A 25,609-nucleotide genomic window follows, 5' to 3' on the forward strand; every position below is an offset into this window, starting at 1 on the left:
TAGAGAGCCCCGATGCGGGCCTCGATCCCAGGACCCTGAGATCATGACCTGAGCTAAAGGCAGAGACTTTAACCCACTGAGCCACTCAGGTGCTCCTGAAAAGAGATTTTCAATGAGATGTGATTATTGCTGAAGAAAAAGTAAGACAAATGAGGACTGAGGATAATTGAGAATGTAGTTTCTGAAATATGAAAAGGGTAAAAGTGTGTAAATAGAGATAAATAGGTAAAGAATGAAGCAGGATACTAAAGTATTATTGTTTCTGCAGTCAAAGGTAGGATGGATTTTTTTAAAAGATAGATTTATTATTTATTATTTATTTAATTATTTTAGAGAGAGGGTGTAAAAGCATACATGAGAAGGGGAAGGGGTACAGGAAGAAGATTCAGCACAGGGCTTGAAGTGGGTCTCAATCTCATGACCATGAGATCATGACCTAAGTCAAGTCAAGAGCTGGATGCTTAACCTACTGAGCAACCCAACCACCCCCCCCAAAAAGTAGGACAAATTTAATGAAGTAGTTGGATAATCAGAGTCAAGAAAAGTTTTTATCAAGCTATGCTTCTTAAAAAAAATCAGTCTTTTTCAAGACCAAAAAAAAAAAAAAAAGACAAAATTATCTGAAACTCTATTCCTTGTATCTTTTTTTGATTCACCCATGAAAACAAATTCAGGTACAAAAAGTGAAAAACCATAGGACTAACACATTCTCTAATTCTTAAAAGTTTTTTGGAATTTTTGGCTTTCATATAGATATGATAGCCCAACATGACACATTTTTTGTTTCTTTTGCCTTGGGCCTGGTTTCAGGAACATCAGCCTTATGAATCATTCATTTTCAAGAAGCTTAGCCAAGTGTTCTCTTTGCTGTATAATTTTGGTTTCAATTTCTCTTACTTTTATTATCAGGAGAACATATTCTTAAAAAACTATGATGTAGAGGAAACCCATGATGCAAGAGGAAAGAACAGTCTGAAAGATATTCTAGAATGCAAAGTCATGCACCATCAAAAGTTACTTCAAGTACTGATAAGCTGTATTACAAAACTGCATTTTTATAATGTACTGAACACTAATTTCTGCTTTTGATCATCGAAAAGAATGATATGGTTTCTGCTCTTGCTTCAGCTTCATTAATAAGATCGAACAATACCTGTAAGGGACCACAGAACTTCCTGCAGCCTCAAAAACCTTTACCAAATGCAGTTTTAATTTACAGTTTGAAAGAGACATTTTCAGAGCATTTCATCCTTTATTTAAACTTCTAACACATTACAAGCTCTCTAAATGTGAAAGACTATTGCCTCATCATCAGTCCTGAGCAGTTAAATATAGAGGAGATGCATAAAAATCTTCCTAAAAAGGACTTATAAGGAATAGGAAGAAGAAAGAACTGTATCATTGTGAGCACAGATAAAAGACTGGGTAAGAAAATGGAGGTGTAGGGGGTACTATCTTAATTCCTCATGTGTTTCTATTTTTTTCTGGTTTGGAGTCATCAATTGGTTCAGTGTACCACAGGTTGCCTTTTAGGGCTGCAAAATAAGGCACTAAAATGTTCAAAGAACCCTGGAGACTTTAAGGAAAAACCAATGATGACAGTGCTGACTAAGTGATGGTTTAAGACTTTGGCCTAGGTCAAATTTGTTATCTTAATTCAAAGATTTAAATAGTCCCATAAAAAATGTTTTTTTTCTGCTTACCTATTTTCATGGTTTTGATTATTTCAGTTTCCTTCTGACTTCCCTGATGGCAGTAAACAGATGATGTTCTCATTAATAAACACTTCATAAGAAAAGAAGCTTTCAGTTTCTTCATGTGATGAATAGAGATGCTTTTGTGGTTTTATTGTTTATCAAATTACAAAGAAAGAAAATGAAACTATTCCAAAAGTGGAAGTAATTTTTTACTGCCTACGTGTTAAGTTTGTGGTCAGTGGCTATGGCCACCTTTATAATAAATAGATGCTCTGAAACCGCATCAAACTGAGAAGGACCACAGGAGAAGACTGCAAGGATGGCACATAATGCAACAGATTTTATGGGAAATTCTCAGGAAATTTTTGAAAAATACCATATAGATAAAGAGCTGGGCTTCGCTCTGCCAAAACCACTGGTAAGATGGGGCTACTGAGATATGGGCAAAAATGTTTTATTATCATTGCTAACCTGGACAAGTCTACTTCTATTGAACAAATGCGGTTCAGTAATTTTTACTAAACAATTGATAAAGCAGTGCCAAAGTTAGAGGCAGATTTTAATAAACTGTTCATACTTAACTTAAAATTTTCTGCCTAGAAATTTAGTATTAAATGCAGTTTTTAGTTACCTTACACAAATAAAGAAAGTGATGTGATAAGGAAACTATCAAAGTTTTTTGTTTTAATACAACTGCATTTGGGGGGGGGGCATTTTGAAAAAGCCAAAGTAATAAATTATCCATGAGTCAAAGGAACCCTCTTTCTTGGGTGATATATCATAAACTGAATGAAGTATGTCTGCCTGCTTTGATTAGGTTTTTGAGATAATCTATCAAGCAACTTTGTGTTGTATTAATAATGCTTGTTGTCACTAAGTGTAAGATTCAAGTGAGTCTAAACTACCTTTAAAAAGAGGTAATTTAAGCTTTGCTTAAAAATAGTAAAAATAGTAAGACATGTAAACGTTTGACTTTAAAACTACATTTTTCTAAGTCATATTCCAAAGAATGCTGTGAAAACCATCTTATTATCTATTTCAATTATCAAATATTCATATAGAATCTTTAAGCAATTTATAAATATTTTTACTTCGTCTTTACAAACATGCTAAAAGGTATCCTAAATTTTCCTGATGAGAAATTTAAGTCATGAAGAATTTAGGTAATTACCCAAATTCATACAGCTAACGATGGCAGAGATGGAATGTGAACTTGACTCATCTGGCTCCAGAGTTAATGATATTAAAATTATTATAATATGCTGCTTCTCTTAAGAGAAGAAGATATCACCAGGTTTACAAACCTGGTGATTCACAGACCTGTACCCTTGGGGATAAAAATATATGTTTATAAAAAATAAAAAAATAATAAAAAAAGTGCTATGTATGTTGTAAAAAAAAAAAAAAGAGAAGAAGATATCATAAAGCATTACTTTCTCCCTACCCCACTCCTGAGTTTAATAAGGTTCATGAGATTCCAAACGATTTCTAAGAACCAGCTGCATGTTGTGATAATTCTATGTACAAGTATGTATCTATTTATTGTGGCTCAGACTCTGTATTCTAGAGGACATCTTTTATCTTAGAGAGAGAGAGAGAGAATGAGCGAGGGATGGGCAGAAGGAGAGAGAATCTCAAGCAGACTCCCTGCTGAGTGCAGAGCCTGATACAGGGTTCAATCTCACTAAGCTGAGATCATGACCTGAGCTAAAACCAAGGGTCGGACGCTCAACTGATTGTGACATCCAAGTTCCCCTATAGGGCATCTTTAAATGCAGATCCAATTTGACTGTACTTAGAAATAACATCCTACAAATATCTTGTATAAATAAAGGCAAATCTAAAGCAAATTCTTCCTCCCAATCTTATTCTTCTCTTCAAATTATTAATTTAATTTAATGTTATTGATAAAAGCACCTAGTTTGCCTTATATTTGCAAATCAGTTAATACTCAGACTTGCTACTGTTTCATTCAAGAACACCAAAGTGAGAGAATAAGATGATTTTGAACATGTACAGTGGTACAAGAACAAAAATCTTTTTCAGGAACTGTGAAACCTCATATCACTTTTCCCCCACAGTAAGTTCTCTTAAAATTAAGACAATTGGGGTGCCTTGGTGGCTCAGTGGGTTAAAGCCTCTGCCTTTGGCTCAGGTCATGATCCCAGGGTCCTGGGATCAAGCCCTGCATTGGGCTCTCTGCTCAGCAGGGAGCCTGCTTCCCCCTCTCTCTTTGCCTGCTTCTCTGTCAACTTGTGATCTCTGTCAAATAAATAAATAAAATCTTTAAAAAAAAAAGACAATTATGACAGTTATGGAGACCTCTAGAACAGATTTCCAGGGGCAAAGCAAAACCCCCAAACCAAAGCAAAACAAAACCTTTCCTGAACTGTTTAAAAAATAATGTTGTGGGGCGCCTGGGTGGCTCAGTGGGTTAAAGCCTCTGCCTTTGGCTCAGGTCATGATCGCAGAGTCCTGGGATCAAGCCCTGCTTTGGGCTCTCTGCTCAGCGGGGAACCTCTTTCCCTTCCTCTCTCTCTGCCTACTTGTGATCTCTGTCTGTCAAATAAATAAATAAAATCTTTAAAAAAAAAATAATGTTGCTACTTAAGATGCTTAGGAAGTTAGATCATGTCCCGAAACAAGAGAAATAAATTAGGAGCTATTTTTATTTCTTCACTGAAGATATTTCCTTAAAATTATAAACTAAAAAATGTCCATTTCACCTCATATAATCTATTAGCTTTCTATTCCAAAAGAAAATAATATGTCTTCTAATTCTACATAAATACAAAATACATTATATAATCTAGCAGTAGTTGAATGACCCGCTGCGTTATTTTTTACTGATTTATATTATACCATTTAAGCACCCTCCAAACCAGAAGTGTGTGTGTGTGTATACACTTCTTATATATCATATATATATATATATATATATATATATATATATATATAAAGATTTTATTTATTTATTTATTTGAGAGAGAGAGGGGGAGAGAGAGCACAAACAGAGGGAGCAGTAGGCAGAGAGAAAAGCAGGTTCCTCACTGAGCCAGGAGCCCAATGTGGGACTCAGTCTCAGAACCCTAGGATCATGACCTGAACTGCAGGTGTTTAACTTATGAACCACCCAGGCATCCCTGAACCAGAAGTTATTATTGATTGAATTTTACATCTGTTGATAGTTCTGTCCAACAGGAGGCTAATCATGATATATAACCAAAAAAAAAAAAAAAATCCATTCTTTGGGGAAAATAGTAACAACCAAAAATTAAGTTATGTTACATGGTAGAAGGCAAAACAAAACAAAACAAAAGATATGTGTATTACTAAAAACACTAGACGATAGCATTTTTTGTGGATAAGGAGAAAAGTTCAGAGAAACAAGAAAGGTGACTATCTAGTGCTTGGATCTTTCATTGTTAAAAATCTGCCCCAACAGAGACAAAGACTGTTCTGTTACCTGCAGCCCGTGAAAATGTTTGAATTTTATGTTATATTTGCCTTTTTGTTTTATAGCTTACTTATAATATTAACTTTGTTTTGTAGCTCAAAACTTCATCTACATTGGTTTGAGTTAATCTAATGTTGCTATGTCTCCATAGTTCAGAATTGATGACCTCAAGGACATGAAGGAGGAATAGGAAAGAGCATATGGGAAGTTGTGCAGAGATCTGAATCTCATTTCAGGGTGTTGTCTAGGTCTTTGCTATATGTTTTCCTTTGAGATGAAAGTACAAATGTAATAAGAACCAAGGAGAAACTTTTGTTGGTCTTTTATTTGCACTTACTGGTTGAAATATAAGCCTATAGTACCAAAGCAGACAATCAATATGGAAATATACAGCATTTCCTACATGTCCAGTATTGTCCCAGGTTCTGTGAGAAATAGAAAATTAAAAGCATGATAAAATCCTTGCCCTCAGATAGTGGGATTTTAAAAGAGCATTGATTTTTCAAAGCAGGAAACACTTATATATTCAATGACAATAAACTACATATTCGAAACAACTTCATAAACTGAGCTTTGTTTTCCTCATTTATGAAATGGAGATAACAATAAACATTTTTGGTCATTATAACATTTAAATATTTATTGAGCAAAATGTCTAGTCTATTGGTGACATCTAAAAAAAAAAATCTCATTTGGGGCGCCTGGGTGGCTTGGTGGGTTAAAGCCTCTGCCTTCGGCTCAGGTCATTATCCCAGGGTCCTGGGATCGAGGCCCGCATCGGGCTCCCGGCTCAGCAGGGAGCCTGCTTCCCTTCCTCTCTCTCTGCCTGCCTCTCCGCGTACTTGTGATCTCTGTCTGTCAAATAAATAAATAAAATCTTTAAAAAAAAAATCTCATTTTTCTCCCATTCAAAAAAATTTTTAATTTAGCCAGGAAGAAAAAATAAATAGCAGATAACAATAAATTACTTAATAGTGTAAAGGTATAACATAAGGGTAGACTGGAATAATCAGGATGATTTCAGCGGACTTTTTGAGATGAACTGTGAAAGACAGGCAGGTGAAAGCGCTTGAGAAGAGAAAAAGAAGGTTGTGAGCCCTGGGTGGCAATGCAGGGACTGGAGTTACTGGACGGGGAAGTGTGTGACAGGACAGCATTGCACAGAACAGATCTAGAGGCGAGAGAGACTATCAGTCAGAAGCAAAACTATTTTATAAAAACTTTTGCTACTACATAAAAGTCCCCTTTCTTTTTTTTCAAGGAGGAGCTACCTTCACCTTATGATGAATGGATTTCCATTGCTAAGAATCTACCGGAACTGATTGAAAAAAATAAACTACGGGAAAGAGTTGACCAGGTCTGGAAAAGCATTACATTACATTATATTACGTTACTCCTATGTTAGCTTCTTAACATTTTTAACCTGGCTTTGAAGCTGTGCTATCCCCCATATCGATTTGAATCAACCTCTCTTTTATTTTCAGTTACAAATTCACAGTATTGATGGCCTCAAAGATCACAAGTCGCAGCGCCTTGCACATCTGACCCTGGGGTATATCACCATGGCATATGTGTGGAATCAAGGTGATAAAGATGTTCGAGAGGTTTGGAGATTTTTTTGATATTTCTTATGGTACATGACAATTGACATCCAATTTAATATAAAAACATTCTGAAACTATTATAACTAGATTTTGTGATGCTTGGATAACAGGAAAAAAATAAAAAGGAAAACAATCATTCACTGATTTAATATCCAACTGCTATCATTATTGGATTTTTCATCTCTTACTTATGTAACACACTTGCTCTATCCTGTGTATATAGGTGTATGTTCTCTATCTTTCTCTGAAAGTATACTGTAAGCATTTCTTAGTTAGTACACAGTCCTTCTAATCATCATTCGAAATCACTTTATAGTTTTTTAATGAGTTCCTGAACTTCATTTATTCTGTACTTATTTTTAACATTTTACCATTGTAAATGACACCATAATCAGTATATTTGAATATGAAATGTTTTTTCTATTAATGAGTTTTGGGAGATGTAAACATATTATGGCTTTTCTTAATATTAAAGTGCTATCTTACATCCATCAACATGGAAGAATATATGGGTTTCACTCTACTCCCATGAATAGTAGATAACTTTAGATTTAAAATATCATCTTGTATTCTATCTGACAATTCTAATTTCATGAAACCAGTGCAGATTGTAATACTGACTCTTTAAACCACAAAGAGATAAAATAGATTCCAGAAGCACCTTCTGCCATTTAAAGAATATTTTTTTCCCTCCTTGACAAAAGTAATTGGAATGTTATCTTGTTTGTCTTTCCACATGCTGTTTAAATATACAACAACACATATTGTCCACCTATGTGATATGTCATCCCCTGATATCTAAACAAAAGGAAAAAGCTGCTCTGCATAATCATGGGATCATCTTAAATTTCTTTATAATCATTAAACTATCATGTCTAGATTTTTGATGATACAAAGGTATTAGATAGCCTGACAACTTAAGGACCCAACCTCACTAGACTTGCTAAAATCTGAGTCTCGCTAAATGTGTAAGCATTGTATAGAAAGATCATCAATAACAAAGGTAGCCTGTGCTAGATGCAGAAGCATGAGAGCCCAGAATAGCTAAAGAGTAGTTGGTATAATAAAGTGGGAAGGAAGAAGCGGGACCTGAACTACTTCTTGAAAGATTGGTAGAGCTTACCCAAAGAGGAGAGGAGCAGAAAAGAGAAAGAAAGGACCAGCAAAAAAATATGGAGACCAGAATGTATGTGGATTAATCAAAAGACAATAAATTTATGAGAGTGAAGTCAGAATTCTAAAATAAAACATGAAAATATATTTTCAATTTATCTAGTTTTTATATACTACATTATTCCAAAAAGGATTTTAGAAGCCAGCAACAAATATATTTAAGTGAGGAAATTGTAGAAAAGTAAAGTAAATGGATAAAAAATAAGATACATCAATATAAGGCACAATTTTCTTTACAATGGGCTAGAAACTAGCGTCTGAGTTTCTTAGTAACTGCATGTCTCTAATAGATTAAGATGTGTTTGAGCATTTCTTTTTCCTGTCATTCCAAATTAACTTTTTAATTAAGCAACTTTCATTTTGTTTCCCTTTGATCTTTTCTTTAATTCAGAAAGAGCAAAAAATTTCCTTTTGAAACAAGTAAATCAGTTGCAAACCAAAATATTTCAATTCCCAGAGGCAAAGCTCTGTACCAGGGAGCACACATCCAGGTGTCACTTTGATAGCCAATGTTTTTCCTTCTAACATTTTGTTCTTTGTTAAACCATCATCTCGAGGTCTATTAAGTTAATATAAAGCCACTTAGGTTATAGCTCCCATAAGTTTTGCAGAACTGTGGAGAGGACCTCATCATCATACCGCCTCTACCATTGCAATCCCACTGCCCACAACTCCAGATGAGCTACACATCCCTGTCCTTTGCCTGGTTGGATACACATATTCCAACCATCAGCTGCTGATGACAAGTGTAACCTTAATTATTATATGGGACCATCTAGTTATAAACCAAATGATAGTTAGATGAGGAAGTCAGTGAGATAAAGAATAAAAGGTCAGCATTATGATTAATAGAGCAGTTAGAAAATATGGCTTGCATGTGTGGTGAAAATGGGCCTGCTAGAAAAGCATATAGCCATTCAGGATTGCCCATGGGGATAGTAGCCTTTTAGAGTGTGGCCAGGCACAGAGCAGATCCAGAGTAATAGGGTCAGGAAAAAAGTGTTGAAAACAAAGTCTGCTGAGCAGCAGTCCCACTCCCACAGTCAATGGTCAGATAAGCCTCTATACCTCCTCTGAGGAAGGATGAGTGAAAGAGCCCAGTGTCAGTCCAGTTGGTGTACTCCGCATGGAAACAGAAAAGAAGGCTAAAGGAGATTCCTTCGGCTGACACAAGCGCGTCTTCAAGGATAAGCCCCAACGTCACTCTAAAAAATCATCCAGGAGAGAGTTTGTTAGCGCTGTGCTCAAGGGCAGCCAACCACTTGCCCTTTTACTATGTATAATATCCCAAAGTCTTAATTACAAGTGATTTTGAGTTTCTTGAAGACAATTGACTTTATTCTTATATTGCCTATTGATAAAGAGCTCCTCACATAGAGAAACCGTCTAACAAATATTTATGGGATGGATACATGAGTAAATAAATGACTACAAGTAACTCCAGGCCATTAGAAAGTCAAGGATGCATCCTTGCTCCTTGTACCCTCTACGTCCTTTTGCTCTGACTAGATAATGTACACAACGCACATCCAAAACATAAACATATAATGATTACTAGGACTAAGTTATGAAACGAGGAAGAGAAAATTATGATTGTTTGGCTTCAGAGTGCCGTGATGAACAGCTCATGTTTTGGCACTAATAGAGTAGTTGGAATGGTAGCAGGAAGCAGAAGAAAATGTAAGACACCTCGAAGGTTAATACTAAATTTTGTGTTTTCATTAGGTCCTGCCAAAGAATATTGCTGTTCCTTACTGTGAACTCTCTGAGAAGCTCGGTCTGCCTCCTATTCTGGTTTATGCAGACTGTGTCTTGGCAAACTGGAAGAAAAAGGATCCCAGTGGGTATGTGAATTGTGATTATAATAGGAACTAAAGAAGCGCATGCTATTTTCATCAATAGGGCACTAGCCATTGATTTAATTTTCGGCAGCACAGCTTTCTTCTCTGTTTTGGAGGTATGATTTCTTTTGCTGGCATATAACTAAAAATATATAAGAGAAAATTGTGTGATTAATATACAGTGAATTGCACCATCCTAACTGCTCAGTTTGTTGACTTTGCCTGTTCTATATACAGGTTAGCTCTAAGCAAGATACAGAATATCACCTCTGTGGCTCTTTCCATTCAGTTTTCTCCTCTACATCCAAGTAAACCTATTCTGATTTGTCATATTAAAAATTAATTTTTTCTGCTATTGGATTTCATATTAATGAGATTATAGAGTATGTACTCTTTTTGTGTCTGGCTTTCCTTAATTAACATGTTTTGGAGATCCTACAAATTTGTTTTTTAACTATTCAGTTAAGTTAAGAGTTGACACATTTTCAGCAGTAGAGATGGCAATGCCTGGGCCTTCGGTGCCATCTGCTGAGGTTCTAGGCCCCTCCTCTCCTTTAAGCAATGCAATCTGTTACCATAAAGGGACCTGAGACTTCTGGTGTCCCAGGACTCTGGGTGCGTATCTGCAGAGGAGTACTGTAGAGAGCAAAGTGTAAACCGAAAGGATTTGATCTAGAAAAGAATAGAAAGGTATCAGAGAAGGAGACAAACCAGGAGAGACTCTTAACTATAGGAAACAAACTGACGGTTGCTGGAGGGGAGGAGTATGAGGGGATGGGGTAACTAGGTGATGGCTAATTGGATTTAAATTTTTAAAAAAGTTTATTAGTAGCAACTAGTTTTGACTGACCATGTGTGTTCCTTGAATATTTATTTTATTTATTTTTTATTATATTTATTTATTTTTTTTACTTACAAAGTCCTAAGTGTTTGCAATGCATAGTTGATATTTTTAAAAACCACACATGTATATATTTTTCTCTTTTATTTATATCTTTGATAATTCAGTAGTATTAAATTGAATAAGAATAACTCAAAGCTATTTGATTTTTAAATTGATTTTCTCTTTCTCTTCTAATTGATCCATTGCTTCATGGATGTTTTCAAAAGGCCCATGACTTATGAGTAAGTATTTGCTTCTTACTTTATTATAAGAATTGTTATTCAAAGTGAGTATAGGTTTATCAATATCCTCTAAATGTACTTTTTAAAGGACCAATTGAATTCAGGCAAAAAATAACTCGAGTAATTGTTTAAAGAGCAAATAATCCCAATCCTTAACTAGCTCTATGACTGTGATAGGACTGTGTCTGCTTGATATTATAGCTACAGATAGATACAAAAATAGCACTTGCATATATAAAAATGCAATTAATATGCATAAATGCAAAATGCATATACATCTGTGTGTCTTTGACTTAATGACCATAGTGCCCAGATACATAAACCTGTTCTTTTGGACCCAATCCTTACCATTTTGAGTTTATGCATTGGGCAGAGGCTAGGAGTTAGGGATACAAAGGTAAATAACCTAGGAATAATCCTGCCCTGGCGAAGAAAGCAGATATAGGAAAGTTATGTAAATTTCTTTATGATTAAGAGGAGAGTAAGAGGATAAAGTGCTGGGAACTCCAACTAAATGAAAGGGATGAATAAGGAATCCCTGTAGCGAGTTATTCAAGCTGAGTTCGGAAGAGTAAGTAGGAAGGAATTAGCTAGAAGGAAAGGATGAATGTTCATAGAGGAGGAGACAGCAAGAGTGAGGGCCTCAAAGCCATGAAAATTGTGTTGCATTCTCAGAAGTGAAGGAAGGCTAATGTCACTGATAAGTAGTAGATGACGTAGTAGATGGACGTGGTGATTCACAGACCTGTACCCCTGGGGATAAAAATATATGTTTATAAAAAATACAAAATTAAAAAAATAAAAAAATAAATAAATAAATAAATAAATAAATAAATAAATAAAAGAATAATACCAACCAACAATATGCATGGAGAAAAAAAAAAAAAAAAGGGATGGAGAAGTAAACGTAGCAGAAAGATTATATAGGACTTTTGGCTATGATGAGGGGTTTAAATAGTATCTTAAAATCAATGGGAATCTATGGAAGGTTTTTAAATGAGAGGGTGATATCATCAGTCTCATTTTAAAGATGAGAACAAGGAGGCAGAAACGTGTCACGCAGCAAGTTAAGTTGCAGAAATGGTCTGGCTTCAGAGTCCGTGAATTTAACCACCATGAATGTATAGATCTACAGATATTGAGACCTCGTTTGCTCTAGTGCAAAACTACAATAAAAGAGAAAATGGCGAGGGGGCACCTGGATGGCTCAGATGGTTACGTGTCTGACTCCTGGTTTCAGCTAAAGTCTTGATCTTATGGGTTCTGGGATCTAGCCCCACATAGGGCTCCACACACAGGGCAGAGCCTGCTTGAGATTTTCTCTTTCCCTCTGTTCCTACCACTGATCGAGCTGTCTCTATTTATCTGTCTTTCAAATAAATAAGTCTTAAAAAAAAAAAAAAGAAAGAAATGAGGGTCTAATCAGTTATTTGCATTTCCCAAATTCATGTAAAGCAGGTAAACCACTGAAAAATTGAATCAGGTTCACAGACAAAAATATGGACATAGATATATTTATTTAAAGCCAAAAGACTACTTAAAATTATACCTTACAATTGTCTCCATAAGCATTGAGTATGTATAAACATACAAATACAGTAATATATATGCATGCGAGAAATTAATGAGAGAATAAAAACAGAAATGGTCTTGGTATTTCTAGCCCTAAATTCTAAAATGGAATTTCAAGTCCCAACTTACCCTACTGTTAGATCTTGGACAATGGACCTAACACTCATATTCCCAACAATGTAACATAGATAGTAAAACTTATACTTAACCTCACAAGATTTTTTTGAAACTAGAATGGAATAAAAATACTTGAAAACTACAAAGCACTCAAATACACCAGTGTTACTGCTAAATTCTTGACTTCCTTGACTTATTTTCTTAGGAACATGGATGTTCTGTTTTGGTTTCCTGGTGGAGACTGCTGTAAAGGATTTTTCCTGGTTTCACTATTGGTGGAGATAGCAGCTGCTTCTGCAATCAAAGTGAGTCCATCCCTACAAGCAAATTTTTATCTCTATTTGCATAAGCAGAGCAATGACTTAGTAACTGAACTATATTATGCATGAAATATATCTTGATATATTTAATATCATAAGTATTATGATTTATAAATATATAAATCATAACATAAATAAATAAATACTGCATTTGATTATTTAATTGGCTGGTAAATGAACATCTGGTAGAAATATTTTATTTTTGTGTATCACCTAAATAAAAAATGTAAGACCTATTTATTTATTTATTTATTTATTTATTTATTTTAGAGAAAGAGAAAGCACAAGTGGGAAGGGGCAGAGGGAGAGAAAGAATCTTAAGCAGGCTCCATGCTAGGGCTGGATCTCATGACCCTGAGATCATGACTTGAGCTGAAATCCAGATTTGGATGCTTAACCCACTAAGCCACCCAGGCACCCCAAGACCCATATATTTAGAATTAAGTTTAAAACCTTAATAGGGGAGATGCATTTTTAATGCAGGTTGGCACTGAAACCAGATCACATAGTGACATAAATCTAATGGTTTTGATGATTAGAAATAGAAATGAAACTATATAAAACTATATAGATTTATCTCTAAGTGATAAATAAATAAAAATAAAACCAAACTTAATTAAATATAAGGAGATTAGTCAAACAATAAAAGGATACTCAGCCCAAAAATGAAGTGGAAATCCTACATTTAATTTAGGGATTAAGAATTAGGAGAATTTTATTCTATGCCAATATTTAATGCTAGTAAACCTTGTATGTTCATCTTTTTTTTTTTTAAAGGTAATTCCCGATTTATTCAAGGCAGTTAAAAACGAGGACCAGAATGCTTTGCAAAAAGCACTACGTTATATAGCTTCTTCTCTGAAGCAAGCCCGTAAAGAGTTTGAAAAAATGCATAGTAAGTACTGTATACCCGAAAACATGCAAGGCTCACAGTCACGTGCTTCTGATTTTCTGAGACTAGAGTTGTTGAGAAAACAGAAGAAAAACACTCTCACTTAGTGAGTGTGTTTTCACTTTATCTTCCTAAATGACTATATTTTCCTGTGGAAGGTTTTATTATGTGCATTTTATGGATAAGGTAATCTAATGGAGAGATAAGATAAGTGGCCCAAGGTTACACAGGTAATAAATTGTGAAGCCAGGTCTGCTTAACTGTAAATAATGTCATTGCCTCTCACTGAAATCATGGAGAAACCTGTGGAAGGTTCAGGCTGTTCTAAGTTCTGAAGTACTTAGCTTCTGCTTTATAGGAACTCCCCCAAAATTCTGCTTTTTCACAATTTAAGTAAGAAACAACATAGAAAAGCCACTGAGCTCAAAATTTATTACAAAATTAAGAGCCAAAAAACAGCAATAACTAAAAAAGTATGTAAACAAGGATTTACACACACACACATACGCGCGCGCGCACACACACACACACACACACACACACACAAATTGTGCCCTGCTGGACAGCCTTAACAATATGTGATTGTGTACCACTGGGCTTTGAGTTACTACTGATTTGTCCTTGGCAGAAAGATTGACCTTTAAATCAGAAAAGTTAGTAATGTTTGGGGAGGGAGACGCAGGGACGGTGTCCATAGAGCCCCTGAGGCTCTTGTTTCTGCTTTTCATTTTGTGTAGTTTTGTTTCCTTATGTAAGTAGTTTATCTGTTATGTCAGTAAGCAGATGAAATAGCTTTAAGGAAACGTTGACAGTTTAATTGCTCTCCTGAAGACGAGTCTTGGGTGGGCCTATGTTCTTTGACCCAAGCTGTGTGTCAGCTGATGGTAGACCCTTTGAGTAGATGTGGGCTGCCCTCGAAAAAATCAGGTGAATGAGAGCTTGTTCTCAGGGACTTGTTCTGCACAGGCTGACATAATGCCTTTCCTGCAGCCTAAACCAAAACCCAATATCAGTTGTTTACAATATCTTGATCTCCTCTGAAAATTCTGATAACTGCTTAACTAAACACACCTCATCTTTTTTACAGAATATGTGGACCCAAACACATTTTACAATGTTCTTCGCATATACTTGTCTGGGTAGGTAATCTTATGCTTGAATTTGTTTTAAACAATTCACATAAAGTACACATCAAATTCCCACTGATAGTCCCCATTATCCATTGGGTTTAGGACATAATTCCTATCGTAAAATACATGTTATAAAGAAAGAATAGACTGTCTCTCTGTTATTCCTTGGCCAAGCATGCACTGGAGTATGAACAGGAAAGGTAATCATTTAGAAACAAACAAACAAACAAAAAAAGAATGATCTTTGCTAGTGCAAAGGTAAAATTCCATTTTTAGAATACTTTTGCCAAATTTGCTCAGACCGTGTTATTTGTCTTTCTCAAACATGAACATGACTGGAAGGGGAACGTGGAAGAAGAATAATGAAGTTGATCTTATGTCACTTTCCATTCATCCTCTAGTATAAGATTTTATACCAGAAAATTTGGCAATTATCCAAATAGTGATTATTTTTTTCCTTCCTGGCCTAGGTGGAAAAACAGCTCCAAACTGCCAAAGGGTCTGAAGTATGAAGGCTTCTCGGACACTCCAAGGGAGTATGCAGGGGGCAGTGCTGCCCAAAGCAGCATCTTTCAGTGCTTTGATGTTCTGCTGGGCATCCAGCAAAAATCTGGTGAAGGTGAGTGGACAATGACAAATAATAATCATCTCATATACAATAGTGCTCTGATGTCTAAAAAATCAGCATCTCATCTGACCTTATATGACACTTGTAGAAGAATTAGTAAGGCAAGACTATATTGTCATCATCCCATTCCACAGACAGCCAAGCAGGAACTGCTAAGTTTCTTTAGAGGATAACTGATAGGCTCCTTATTAACCAGCTAGAAAGTAGTGAAGCCAGAACCAAAACCCAAGTTCATCACCCTCTCAATCTTGAGATTTGGGCATGTACATAAGGTCCGAATGGTGAAGCCCATAGCACGTGTTCTGGAAATGTATGAGATCAGTTTCAGAAAGAGAAAGTCACCTGCAAATGCCATGGGACTGAAGTTGGGGAGGTGGAGACCTCAGTGGTAAGGGGAGGCTTGGCAGTGCTCTTGGCCGGCTTACTGACCCATTCGCTCAAATTTTAAAGATGAACCAAAGGTGAAAGATGAACCACATTCATTATATTCCTTCTAGGGGTTTAGAGCAGGCAGAAGAAGCTCCAGTAAGAACTTTTGTACTTTTCTCTCTTTTCCTAAACTTCTATGTAATTGTCAAAGGGAAAGATATTGACATAGGTGAAAATATGCTTTTTTTTTTCTTAGTTAATTCATTTATGTAAAAATTGTCCCTTAAACTCTCTTGAAGTCAGTGCCATGATCTGTCAGGTATAGATTAAATATACCCTATCTATATCATCAGCTTTTTAGAAGGATCAAATACAATAGGGAAGTGAGAAAGGGCACACAAAAAACTTTATTATGAACGAATGAGTTCAGCTCATGTGGTTTTCAGCATTAAGTATATATTACAATAATTATCATTACTAATAGCAAGACCAATAGCATTAATAGGATAGTTGTAAACTCAAGCTGCAATGGTCATGTGTGATCTCCTACCCACTCTTCTCACATGGGTTGGGGGAACACTTTGGCTTCTCTTCTACCTAATCTCTCTCTTGTTCTTTCAGAATCTGCTGCCAGATTCCTCCAGGAAATGCGAAAATATATGCCACCAGCTCACCGGGAATTTCTTCTCTCATTAGAGTCAGGCCCCTCAGTCCGTGAATTTGTTCTTTCAAAAGGTGATATTGAGCTGCAGGCAGATTACAATGAGTGTGTGAAAGCTATGGTTTCCCTGAGAAACTATCACCTAGAAATAGTATCTAAGTACATTGTGCGTCCTTCATGCCAGCAAGACAATAAAGGAACTGGAGGCACTGACCTCATGACTTTCCTGAAGAGTGTGAGAGATACTACTAAGAGCTTCCAGCTTGAGAAGTAATTAATGAAACTCAAACAAGGGCACATTTTGCCAAGACAAAGATGTGTGTGTGTGTGTGTGTGTGTGTGTATGTGTATGTGATTTCTCATTATATCAGACCCATGAATTGATAATACACAACTCTTTAATAGTACTTGTAAAAATTTTCAAAATGATTTTTCAGTATCTGTGCCATCCTTATATGAATGTAATAAAAATAAATTAGATTAGATTATAATCTCTATTATGGGATTAGAACATAATGATGAAATTCAATAAAAATTGATATAATAAAATGTCTAAAAATTGCTTTAGTCATAACTATAATTAAATACTCCTCCAGATAAGACCTCATCTACACTGTTATCTTTTAAGCATGGCTAATCAATTCCTATACTTCTCCTACAGTAATATCACACTTATTTATAAATACCTGTGTACTTTTCTATTTTCTTATTACATGTTAAGTAAGCTTTATGATATCAGGTATACTGACCCATGCATCCTCCGACCTTAGAAAATACTTCACAAATATCTGTTGAAAAAATATATAAAAGATCGAGTGACCTCATGAGTAAATTAATCTGGGCTAACAAGAAGAGGGCACTTTTGAAATATAATTTCTCCTGGGATGTCAGGGTTATTTGACACTCACAGTCTGGCATGAATTTACTTATTAATGGAATGCTAGAGAAAAGCTTAAAAATTATATAAACCAGACTCATTTTAAAGGTGACAAAATTGAGGCTCAGAGGAGTGAAGTTGCTGACTTAGGGTCACACGGTTACTTATAAATGGGAGGAAAACTTAAGTTTTTGACAGCTCTCATCTTTTTCACGGGACTTGACGTAGACCAGGTTCAAGAGGAAGGGAACTTGGGAAGGAGAAAGGGAGAATGATATGACTTGACAGAATCTCATGAAGTAGTAGGATATGATTAGCTGGAGATTGGGTGTGCTAGTAAAGAAGAAAAGAGAAAAAAGGCACAACAGTTGCCTGGATGCAGAATTAGCAAGAACTTTCAAGCCCGGGTTGAAAAGGTGGGTTGGGTGTACACAAGCAGACTCAAGGAAGGAAATGTAGTCACATATTTCTAAGGTCAAACATCTAAAAACTATTTTAACATTATTTTTCAAATACACCCTAACCCAGTAAAATTAATGAAATCTTCCTGCTCATAGCAATGTTCTTGATTCTGGAGAAAATATATTAAATGTCAATGGTAATAGTTTTTAGGTGCATGGGACACATTTTCTCCTTCATTCTCTTGTCATTATTTCTGCAATGAGCATATATAAGATTATAATTTAAAAATATGGGACTGCCTGTGTAGCTCAGTCAGTTAAGCATCAGACTCATGATTTCAGCTCAGGTCATTATTTCCAGGTCATGAGATCAAGCCCCACATTGGGCTCCATGATGTGCGTGGTTTCCACTTAAGACTCTTTCCCACTCTCCTACTGCCCCTTCCCCCTCCCTGCTCATGTGAAGGTGCAATACACACATCATCTCCCTCTCTCTTTCTCTCTCTCAAACAAAAAGTATGCACGCATGCCTGAACATATGCATGTAGACTAAATACACATATGTCTGTAATTTTTAAGTGTTGGCCAGAAAGATAATCATGTCTTAGGATTTGATGTAGTTCAGAAAGCACTAAACTGAGACTCAGGAGACCAAGATGTGGGTTCCATTTTGCATATCTATCACCTTTGAGACCTCAGGCAAGTCACTTTGTATTTCTGTACAATGAGCAGCATGATTCCTGTCCTGCCTCATTGACAAGGTTACTACTGAAATATTAGAAAAATACAAAGTACTACTATACAAAGTACTACTAGATTATAAGTAAATAAATTGCTAAATTTGTTAGCTCCAAGTTAAGAATTTTTCCTGTCCTGTCTTCTACACCAATCACTCTGGCTTCACAACTACATACCTAAAGCTTACACATTAAGAATTTCTCCTCCAGAGCTGGTTTCACCTAATTAGTAATAAATCACCTTGACATGCAAAACATCTTTGATTCCTTCAGCCAGACCCTGCACCCACATCTTCCCTTTAAGAACATCATTTATATCTGAGCTGGAGGGATGAAAAGTAGGGAGAGGGAGGGAGAAGCAGGGGGCATTGTCCCCAACACAGCACTGTTGTTAGATTAGTAGACAGACTGAAACTGGGCTTCAAGTTCTCCACAAGTTCTCCTCCATGCTTATTCCTCAAAGGCTACTCTCTTCTATCTGTCCAAATAATAGAAATCATGATTCTTGCTTTACTTCTCACTCATTCAACTCTAGACTAGAATACAATGAAATACTAGATGTGTTTCTAAAGAAGTACTGGTATTCTTGCATCCATGTCACGTGGGCTCTGCTCATCACAGTGAGTGCTCCTGGAAGAGGGGTCATTGAGTCACTGGAAGAAGAAGATAGTCTACTACCATAAGAGAAGGTTTTTAGTTAGATTCAGTCGATTCTTAGTAACATGGGTTCTATTTGAATAGAATTAAAAATAATTCCATCCCACTCTATGTCTTAGGAAAATTAAAAGTGTATAGTGGCATACTCCTCAAGGAAAACTTACCTAATAATATGTATCTTTTTCATATCAAATATTAAGAAAAGTAAGTAGCCCTTTCACCCTTCCTTCTATAATATCTTCTGCACAATAAATGATTGAATTTCCTTTCATAAAATTCATATCATATTTTTCTCACTCTAATATATTAAATATAATATTACATCATAGAGAGGGAATATTACTCAATTCATATACTCTGGATTCCTCATACATTCCACAAGAGTGGAATTAATATTTAATTATTAGTAGTAATTATTGTTATGCTATTGTTATGACTAAAGCAATTTTAAGACATTTTATTATATCGATTTTTATTGAATTTCATCATTATATTCTAATTACATAATATAGATTATAATACATCTAAAATAATTTATTTTTATTACATTCATACAAGGAAGGCACAGATACTGGAAAAATATTTTGAAATTTTTTATAAGTACTATTAAAGAGTAATGTATTATCAATTCATGGGTCTGATACAATGAGCAGTCAAACACACACACACACATCTTTGTCTTGGCAAAATGTGCCCTTGTTTGAGTTCCATTAATTATCTCTCACAGAGATATACAGTTCTTATGGTGAGCCATGAACTAAAGATAGGAATTTATTCATTTTTCACAGAATTGTTTTATATAACAATAAACAACTGAGGAATGCCTGGGTGGCTTAGTTAAACATCCACCTTCAGCTAAGGTTATGATCCCAGGCTCCTGAGATTGAGTCCCACATTAGGGGGGCTCCTTGCTCAGCAGCAAACCTGCTTCTCTCTCTTCCTGCTGCTCCCCCTGCTTGTGTTTTCTCTCTCTCTCTCTCTCTCTCTCAGACAATAAATAAATAAATAAATTCTTGAAAAAAAATTGAAAAATTATTTCAGACAGGCTAAAAAATTTGGCATATAAACATACACTTAGTGGTTTCTAAGGTTCTTGCCAACTATGAGATATGATGGCCAATACAACACATGAATCCCTCTCCAATGCCTCTGACAATATAGAAAACTATTTGGAGCTTATGTATATCAAATCACTTAATTATTTCAATGGGCCAATGAGATAAATACTAGCTACTTTTAAGGAAATTGAGACTTGATGAAGTTCAGTGGCTTTTAAAAGCTACATAGCTAGTATATGGCAAAGTGAAAGGTTAAACCCAGGCAAAGTGACTCCAGAATTGTCAAACTATTACAGAGTAAAAACTCCACTAAAAGAAAAGCTGTCTGTACACAGAAGCTCTACTTCTTTTGACCGTTGAATAGAAGTATTGGGTACTTGATTGCATGGGCATTCCCCCAAATTTCCAATGCATGCATGAATTTTTTATTATGTTGTAGTAATGAGAGTAATGGAGGTCAGATGATAGTATTGTTCCCATGACTTCTATTTTGTCAGCCAGCCTTAGTTTTCCAAAATGGAAGTTCAGAGGCATAATCCTAACTTGGAAGATGTCTTGGAAACCTTTTTGTGGCTGTGTTTTTTCCATTAGAACTGTAGCCATGGGTAGCCTAATGGGAACTGAGCTTAATAGGGGCAAAGCCAGTGTCTGGAAATATGTGACCTCTATGGGCGAAAAGGTAGGAAATTTGAAAGTTGGAAATCTGCTTGGTAAAGGATCATTTGCTTATCTACAGAGCTGAATTCATTCATACCGACCTTGAAGTTACAGTCAAAATAACAGATAAGAAAAGAAGAATGGGTAAAAAATAGTCTAAAAGGAGGTAGAAAGTCACTGCCAATTGGATCAGCCTTCTACTCTAGATCTTTATAACTATTTTGAAGATATAATGTATGTGTACTTAGTATAACTCAATGCTGTAAAAGCCATATATGAAAAAGTCACCGCGAATATCATCTTCAAGGAGAAAAAAATGAGGACTTTTCTCCTAAGGTTAGGAACATGACAGGGATGTCTACTCTCAACACTGATGTTCACCATAACACTGAAAGTCCTAGCCTCAGCATTTAAACAAAAAGAAACAAAAGGTATCCAAATTCCCAAAGAGGTCAAACTTTCACTCTTCAAAAGACTGCACCTCAAAATTGCTAGAACTCATACAGGAATTCATCAAAGTGACAGGATATAAAACCAATGCCCAGAAATCAGTTGCATTTCAATTCACTAACAATGAGACAGAAGAAAGAGAAATTAAGGAATCAATCCCATTTACAGTTGCATCAAAAACTATAAGATATCCAGGAATAAACCTAACCAAAGAGGTAAAGTATTTCTACTCTGAAAATTATAGGATACTTATGAAAGAAACTGAGAAAGACACAAAGAAATGGAAAAACATTCCATGCTCATGAATTGGAAGAAAATATATTGTTAAAATGCCTATGCTACTCAGAGCAATCTACACATTCAATCCAATCCCTATAAAAACACCATCAACATTTTTCACAGAGTTGGAACAAATAATCCTAAAATTTGTATGGAAAAGAAAAGGCTCCAAATAGCCAGAGGAATGTTGAAAAAGAAAACCAAAGCTACTGGCATAACAATTCTAGACTTTAAAGCTATATTACAAAGCTGTCATCATTAAGACAGTATGCTGGCACAAAAACAAACACATAGATCAATGGAACAGAAGCAAGAACCCAGAAAGGGACCCTCAACTTTATGGTCAACTAATCTTCAACAAAACAGGAAAGAACATACAATGGAAAAAAGACAATCTCTTCAACAAATGGTGTTGAGAACATTGGACAGCCACATGAAGAAGAATGAAACTGGACTATTTTCTTACACCATACACAAAGATAAACTCAAAATGGTTGAAAGACCTAAACGTGAGACAGGAATTCATCAGAATCCTAGAGGAGAACACAGGGAACAAGCTGTTGATCTCAGTTGAAGCAGCTTCTTGCTAGACACATCTTCAAAGGAAAGGGAAACAAAAGCAAAAATTAATTGTTGGACTTCAAGATAAAAAGCACAGCAAAGGAGACAGCTGACAAAACCAAAAGACCACCTATGGAACGGGAGAAGATAATTGCAAATGTCTTATCGGATAACGAGTTGGTACCCCAAATCTATAAAGAACTCATTAAACTCAACACCCAAAAAACAAATAATCCAGTCAAGAAATGGGCAGAAGACATACAAATGGCCAACAGATACATGAAAAAATGCTCAACATCACTCTGCCTTGGGGAAATACAAATCAAAACCACAATGAAATGTCACTTCATACCAATGGTTAAAATTAACCAGTCAGGAAAAAACAGGTGTTGTGTTGTGGTGTTGGTGAAGTTGTGGAGAAAGGGGAACCCTCTTACACTGCTGATGGGAATGCAAGGTGGTATAGCCACTCTGGAAAACAGTATGGAGTTTCCTCAAAAAGTTGAAAATAGAGCTACCCTATGACCCAGAAATTGCACTACTGGGTATTTATCCAATGTCACAATAGCCAAACTATGGAAAGAGCCAAGATGTCCATTGACAGTTGAATGAATAAAGAAGATGAAGTGTATATATATATATTTTTTTCCAATGGAATATTACTCAGTCATTAAAAAAATGAAATCTTACCATTTGCAATGATGTGGATGGAACTAGAAGGCATTATCCTAAACAAAATAAGTCAATCAGAGAAAGATAATTACCAAATGCTTTCATTCATATGTGGAATTTAAGAAACAACACAGAGGATCATAGCAGAAGGGAAGGGAAAAATAAAATAAGATGAAATCAGAAAGGGATACAAACCATAAGAGACTTTTAACTCTAGGAAACAAACAGAGGGTTGCTAGAAAGGAGGGGCTGGAGGATGGGATGACTGGGTGATGGGTATTAGGAAGGGCACTTGATGTAATGAGCACTGGGTGTTATATGCAACTGATGAATCACTAAACTCCACCTCTGAAACTAATAATACATTATATGTCAACTAATTAAATTTAAATGAAAAATGAAATGTATTATAATAAAAAAAGAAATATGTAAAAAAAAAAACTGAATGAAAGCCTTTTAAAAAGCAAAGCTATGCACCAGATGGTCACAATAATATTGTATCCTCATTTTCATTACATACTACCCTAGGAACTCTCCTCTATGTAAAATGTGAAGATTAAATGGCCCATTTTAGACTAGCAACTTAATTGAAAATGACATTATAAAAAAGCACTATATTTTATTTGATACTCATTTACCCAAGAAATTGCAATTCAAATTGCACATGGACTTGGATAACACTTGGTCCATGGGCTGTAAGCTTTAGACATTACTTATTTGGAGGACAGCTTTCACACTGACATAGTAAAAAATTCATTAAATAAAGTAGTATTGGCAGATTATAAAATGTTAACATTTTTTTTTTCCTGAAGAAAGCGAAACCTGAGGTGTGGAGCCACAGTTGTGTTATCAGAAATGTACATTGTAAACCATCACATCTTTTTTTTAACTAGTTACAGGTTAAAATCAATAAGACTGAAAACCATAAATATGTTGCAAATATGCTTTATTTAGAGAATGGGTGAGCAAATTTTCTAAAGGAATTCATATATCTGCTCTTTGAAATGTGATTATTATTTATTACCCAAATGATGTAAAAGGTTTTCTCTTGTTCATAGAACGTGCTTACCTGCTGACAACATCATAGGTACAGACTTGACAAATTACCAGAAGTATTGCAGGAAATAGGAATATACACCCAGGTTCATACCAGATCTTAAAAGATCTGAGACTCTAAAAGATCTAAGACTCTAAAAATCACCTACTATGCAAGGTAGTGTAAATGCACTTTGATGGAAAAGTATCCTGTGTTGGCTTTGAGGTTTGGTTTTATGATGAGCCAAAAATACCCCAAAGAGAATAGTGAAGTCAGGTGGTTGATACAACTGGGAAATCTTACACCTTCATAGCAGATGCTTAAAATTAATAGCTTGAAAGAGGACGTAAAAGATATATATGGTCCATGTCATCAAAAGTCATTGCATTTGCTTCACATTGGAACCCATAATTTGAGGAAAGGAAAATAAAATTTATGTCTACACAAAAATGTGCATATGGATGTTTAAAAATTGTTTCATATTTACTTATTTATTCATAATTGGCACAACTTAGAAATGAGCAAGATGTCCTGCAACAGGGAAATGCAAAAAGAAACTGAGTTACACCATAGCAATGTAATATTATTCAGCACCTTATTTTTTAAAAAGATTTATTTATTCACTTTGGAGAGAGAGAGCACAAGTTGGGGGAGGAGCAGAGGGAGAGGGAGAGATAGCATCCCAAGCAGACTCCCCACTGAGTGTGGGCTCAATCCCACCACCCTGAGATCATGACCGGAGCCAAAATCACAAGTAGGATGCTTAACCTACTAAGCCACCCAGGTGCCCCTTATTCAGCACTTTAAAAAAATGAGTGATCAAGCAAAAAAAAAAAAAAAAAAAAAAGAAAGAAAGAAAAAAGTGGAGGAAACCACCATGCATATTAGTAAGTTTAAAAAGTCAATCTGAAAAGGCTACATACTGCATGATTCCAACTATATGACATTCTAGAAAAGACAAAAGCATAGAGACAATAAAAGAATCAGGATTTTCAGGGGTTAGGGAAGAGGGATAGGTGAATAAGCAAAACAGGATTTTTAGTTCAGTGCAATTATTCTGTGTGACACTACAATGGTGGATACATATCATTATACATTTGCTAAAACTCATAGAACAAACAACTCTGGGAGTGAACCCTAATGTAAATTATGGACTTTGGATAACAGTGATGTGTCAATGTAGGTTCACTGATTTTTAACAAGTGTACCTCTCTGGTATGGAAAGTTGTGCTTGTGGGGGCAGATTAATGGGAATTCTCTGTACTTTCTTCTCCATTTTGCTATGAATTTAAAACTAATCTAAAAAATAAGGTTACTAAAAAGAAAACAACAATGTGAGCTTAATAATTCACTTACCTTCACTGGTCTGTTTGTACACTTGTAGAAGATCAGAAATAAATAGACCATCTTAAGGTGATTTCCAACTATGATTCAATTGTATATGTGACCTGCAAATTCATCCATGAAAAAAAATCAAATAACAGTCTGGGTCAATCTAATGGAAATTTTAAACAACCTAAAGTCAACATGTGTTCAATATTAGAACAGCACTGATATTTCTTCTAGATTACAAAAATAATGATTTTGATGTAACAAATATTTTTATATATTTGTATATTTTACAAACTTATAAAGTCA

At 35.4% G+C, this 25,609-nt stretch overlaps 1 protein-coding gene across 1 annotated transcript; it reads left to right on the forward strand.

Moving 5' to 3' along the window:
• Nucleotides 1–1,888: 1,888 nt before the first annotated feature.
• IDO1 (indoleamine 2,3-dioxygenase 1) lies at nucleotides 1,889–17,134 on the forward strand. Its single transcript, XM_059384098.1, has 10 exons — nucleotides 1,889–2,115; nucleotides 6,416–6,511; nucleotides 6,639–6,758; nucleotides 9,657–9,775; nucleotides 10,883–10,897; nucleotides 12,792–12,891; nucleotides 13,684–13,801; nucleotides 14,886–14,937; nucleotides 15,399–15,547; nucleotides 16,547–17,134. Exons 1-10 carry the CDS (start codon nucleotides 2,017–2,019, stop codon nucleotides 16,858–16,860), a joined length of 1,182 nt encoding a protein of 393 aa, XP_059240081.1. The 5' UTR covers nucleotides 1,889–2,016; the 3' UTR covers nucleotides 16,861–17,134.
• The last annotated feature ends 8,475 nt before the right edge of the window (nucleotides 17,135–25,609 follow it).

This window comes from Mustela nigripes, chromosome 18, assembly GCF_022355385.1.
Source record: "Mustela nigripes isolate SB6536 chromosome 18, MUSNIG.SB6536, whole genome shotgun sequence".
Taxonomy (NCBI): Eukaryota; Metazoa; Chordata; class Mammalia; order Carnivora; family Mustelidae; genus Mustela; species Mustela nigripes.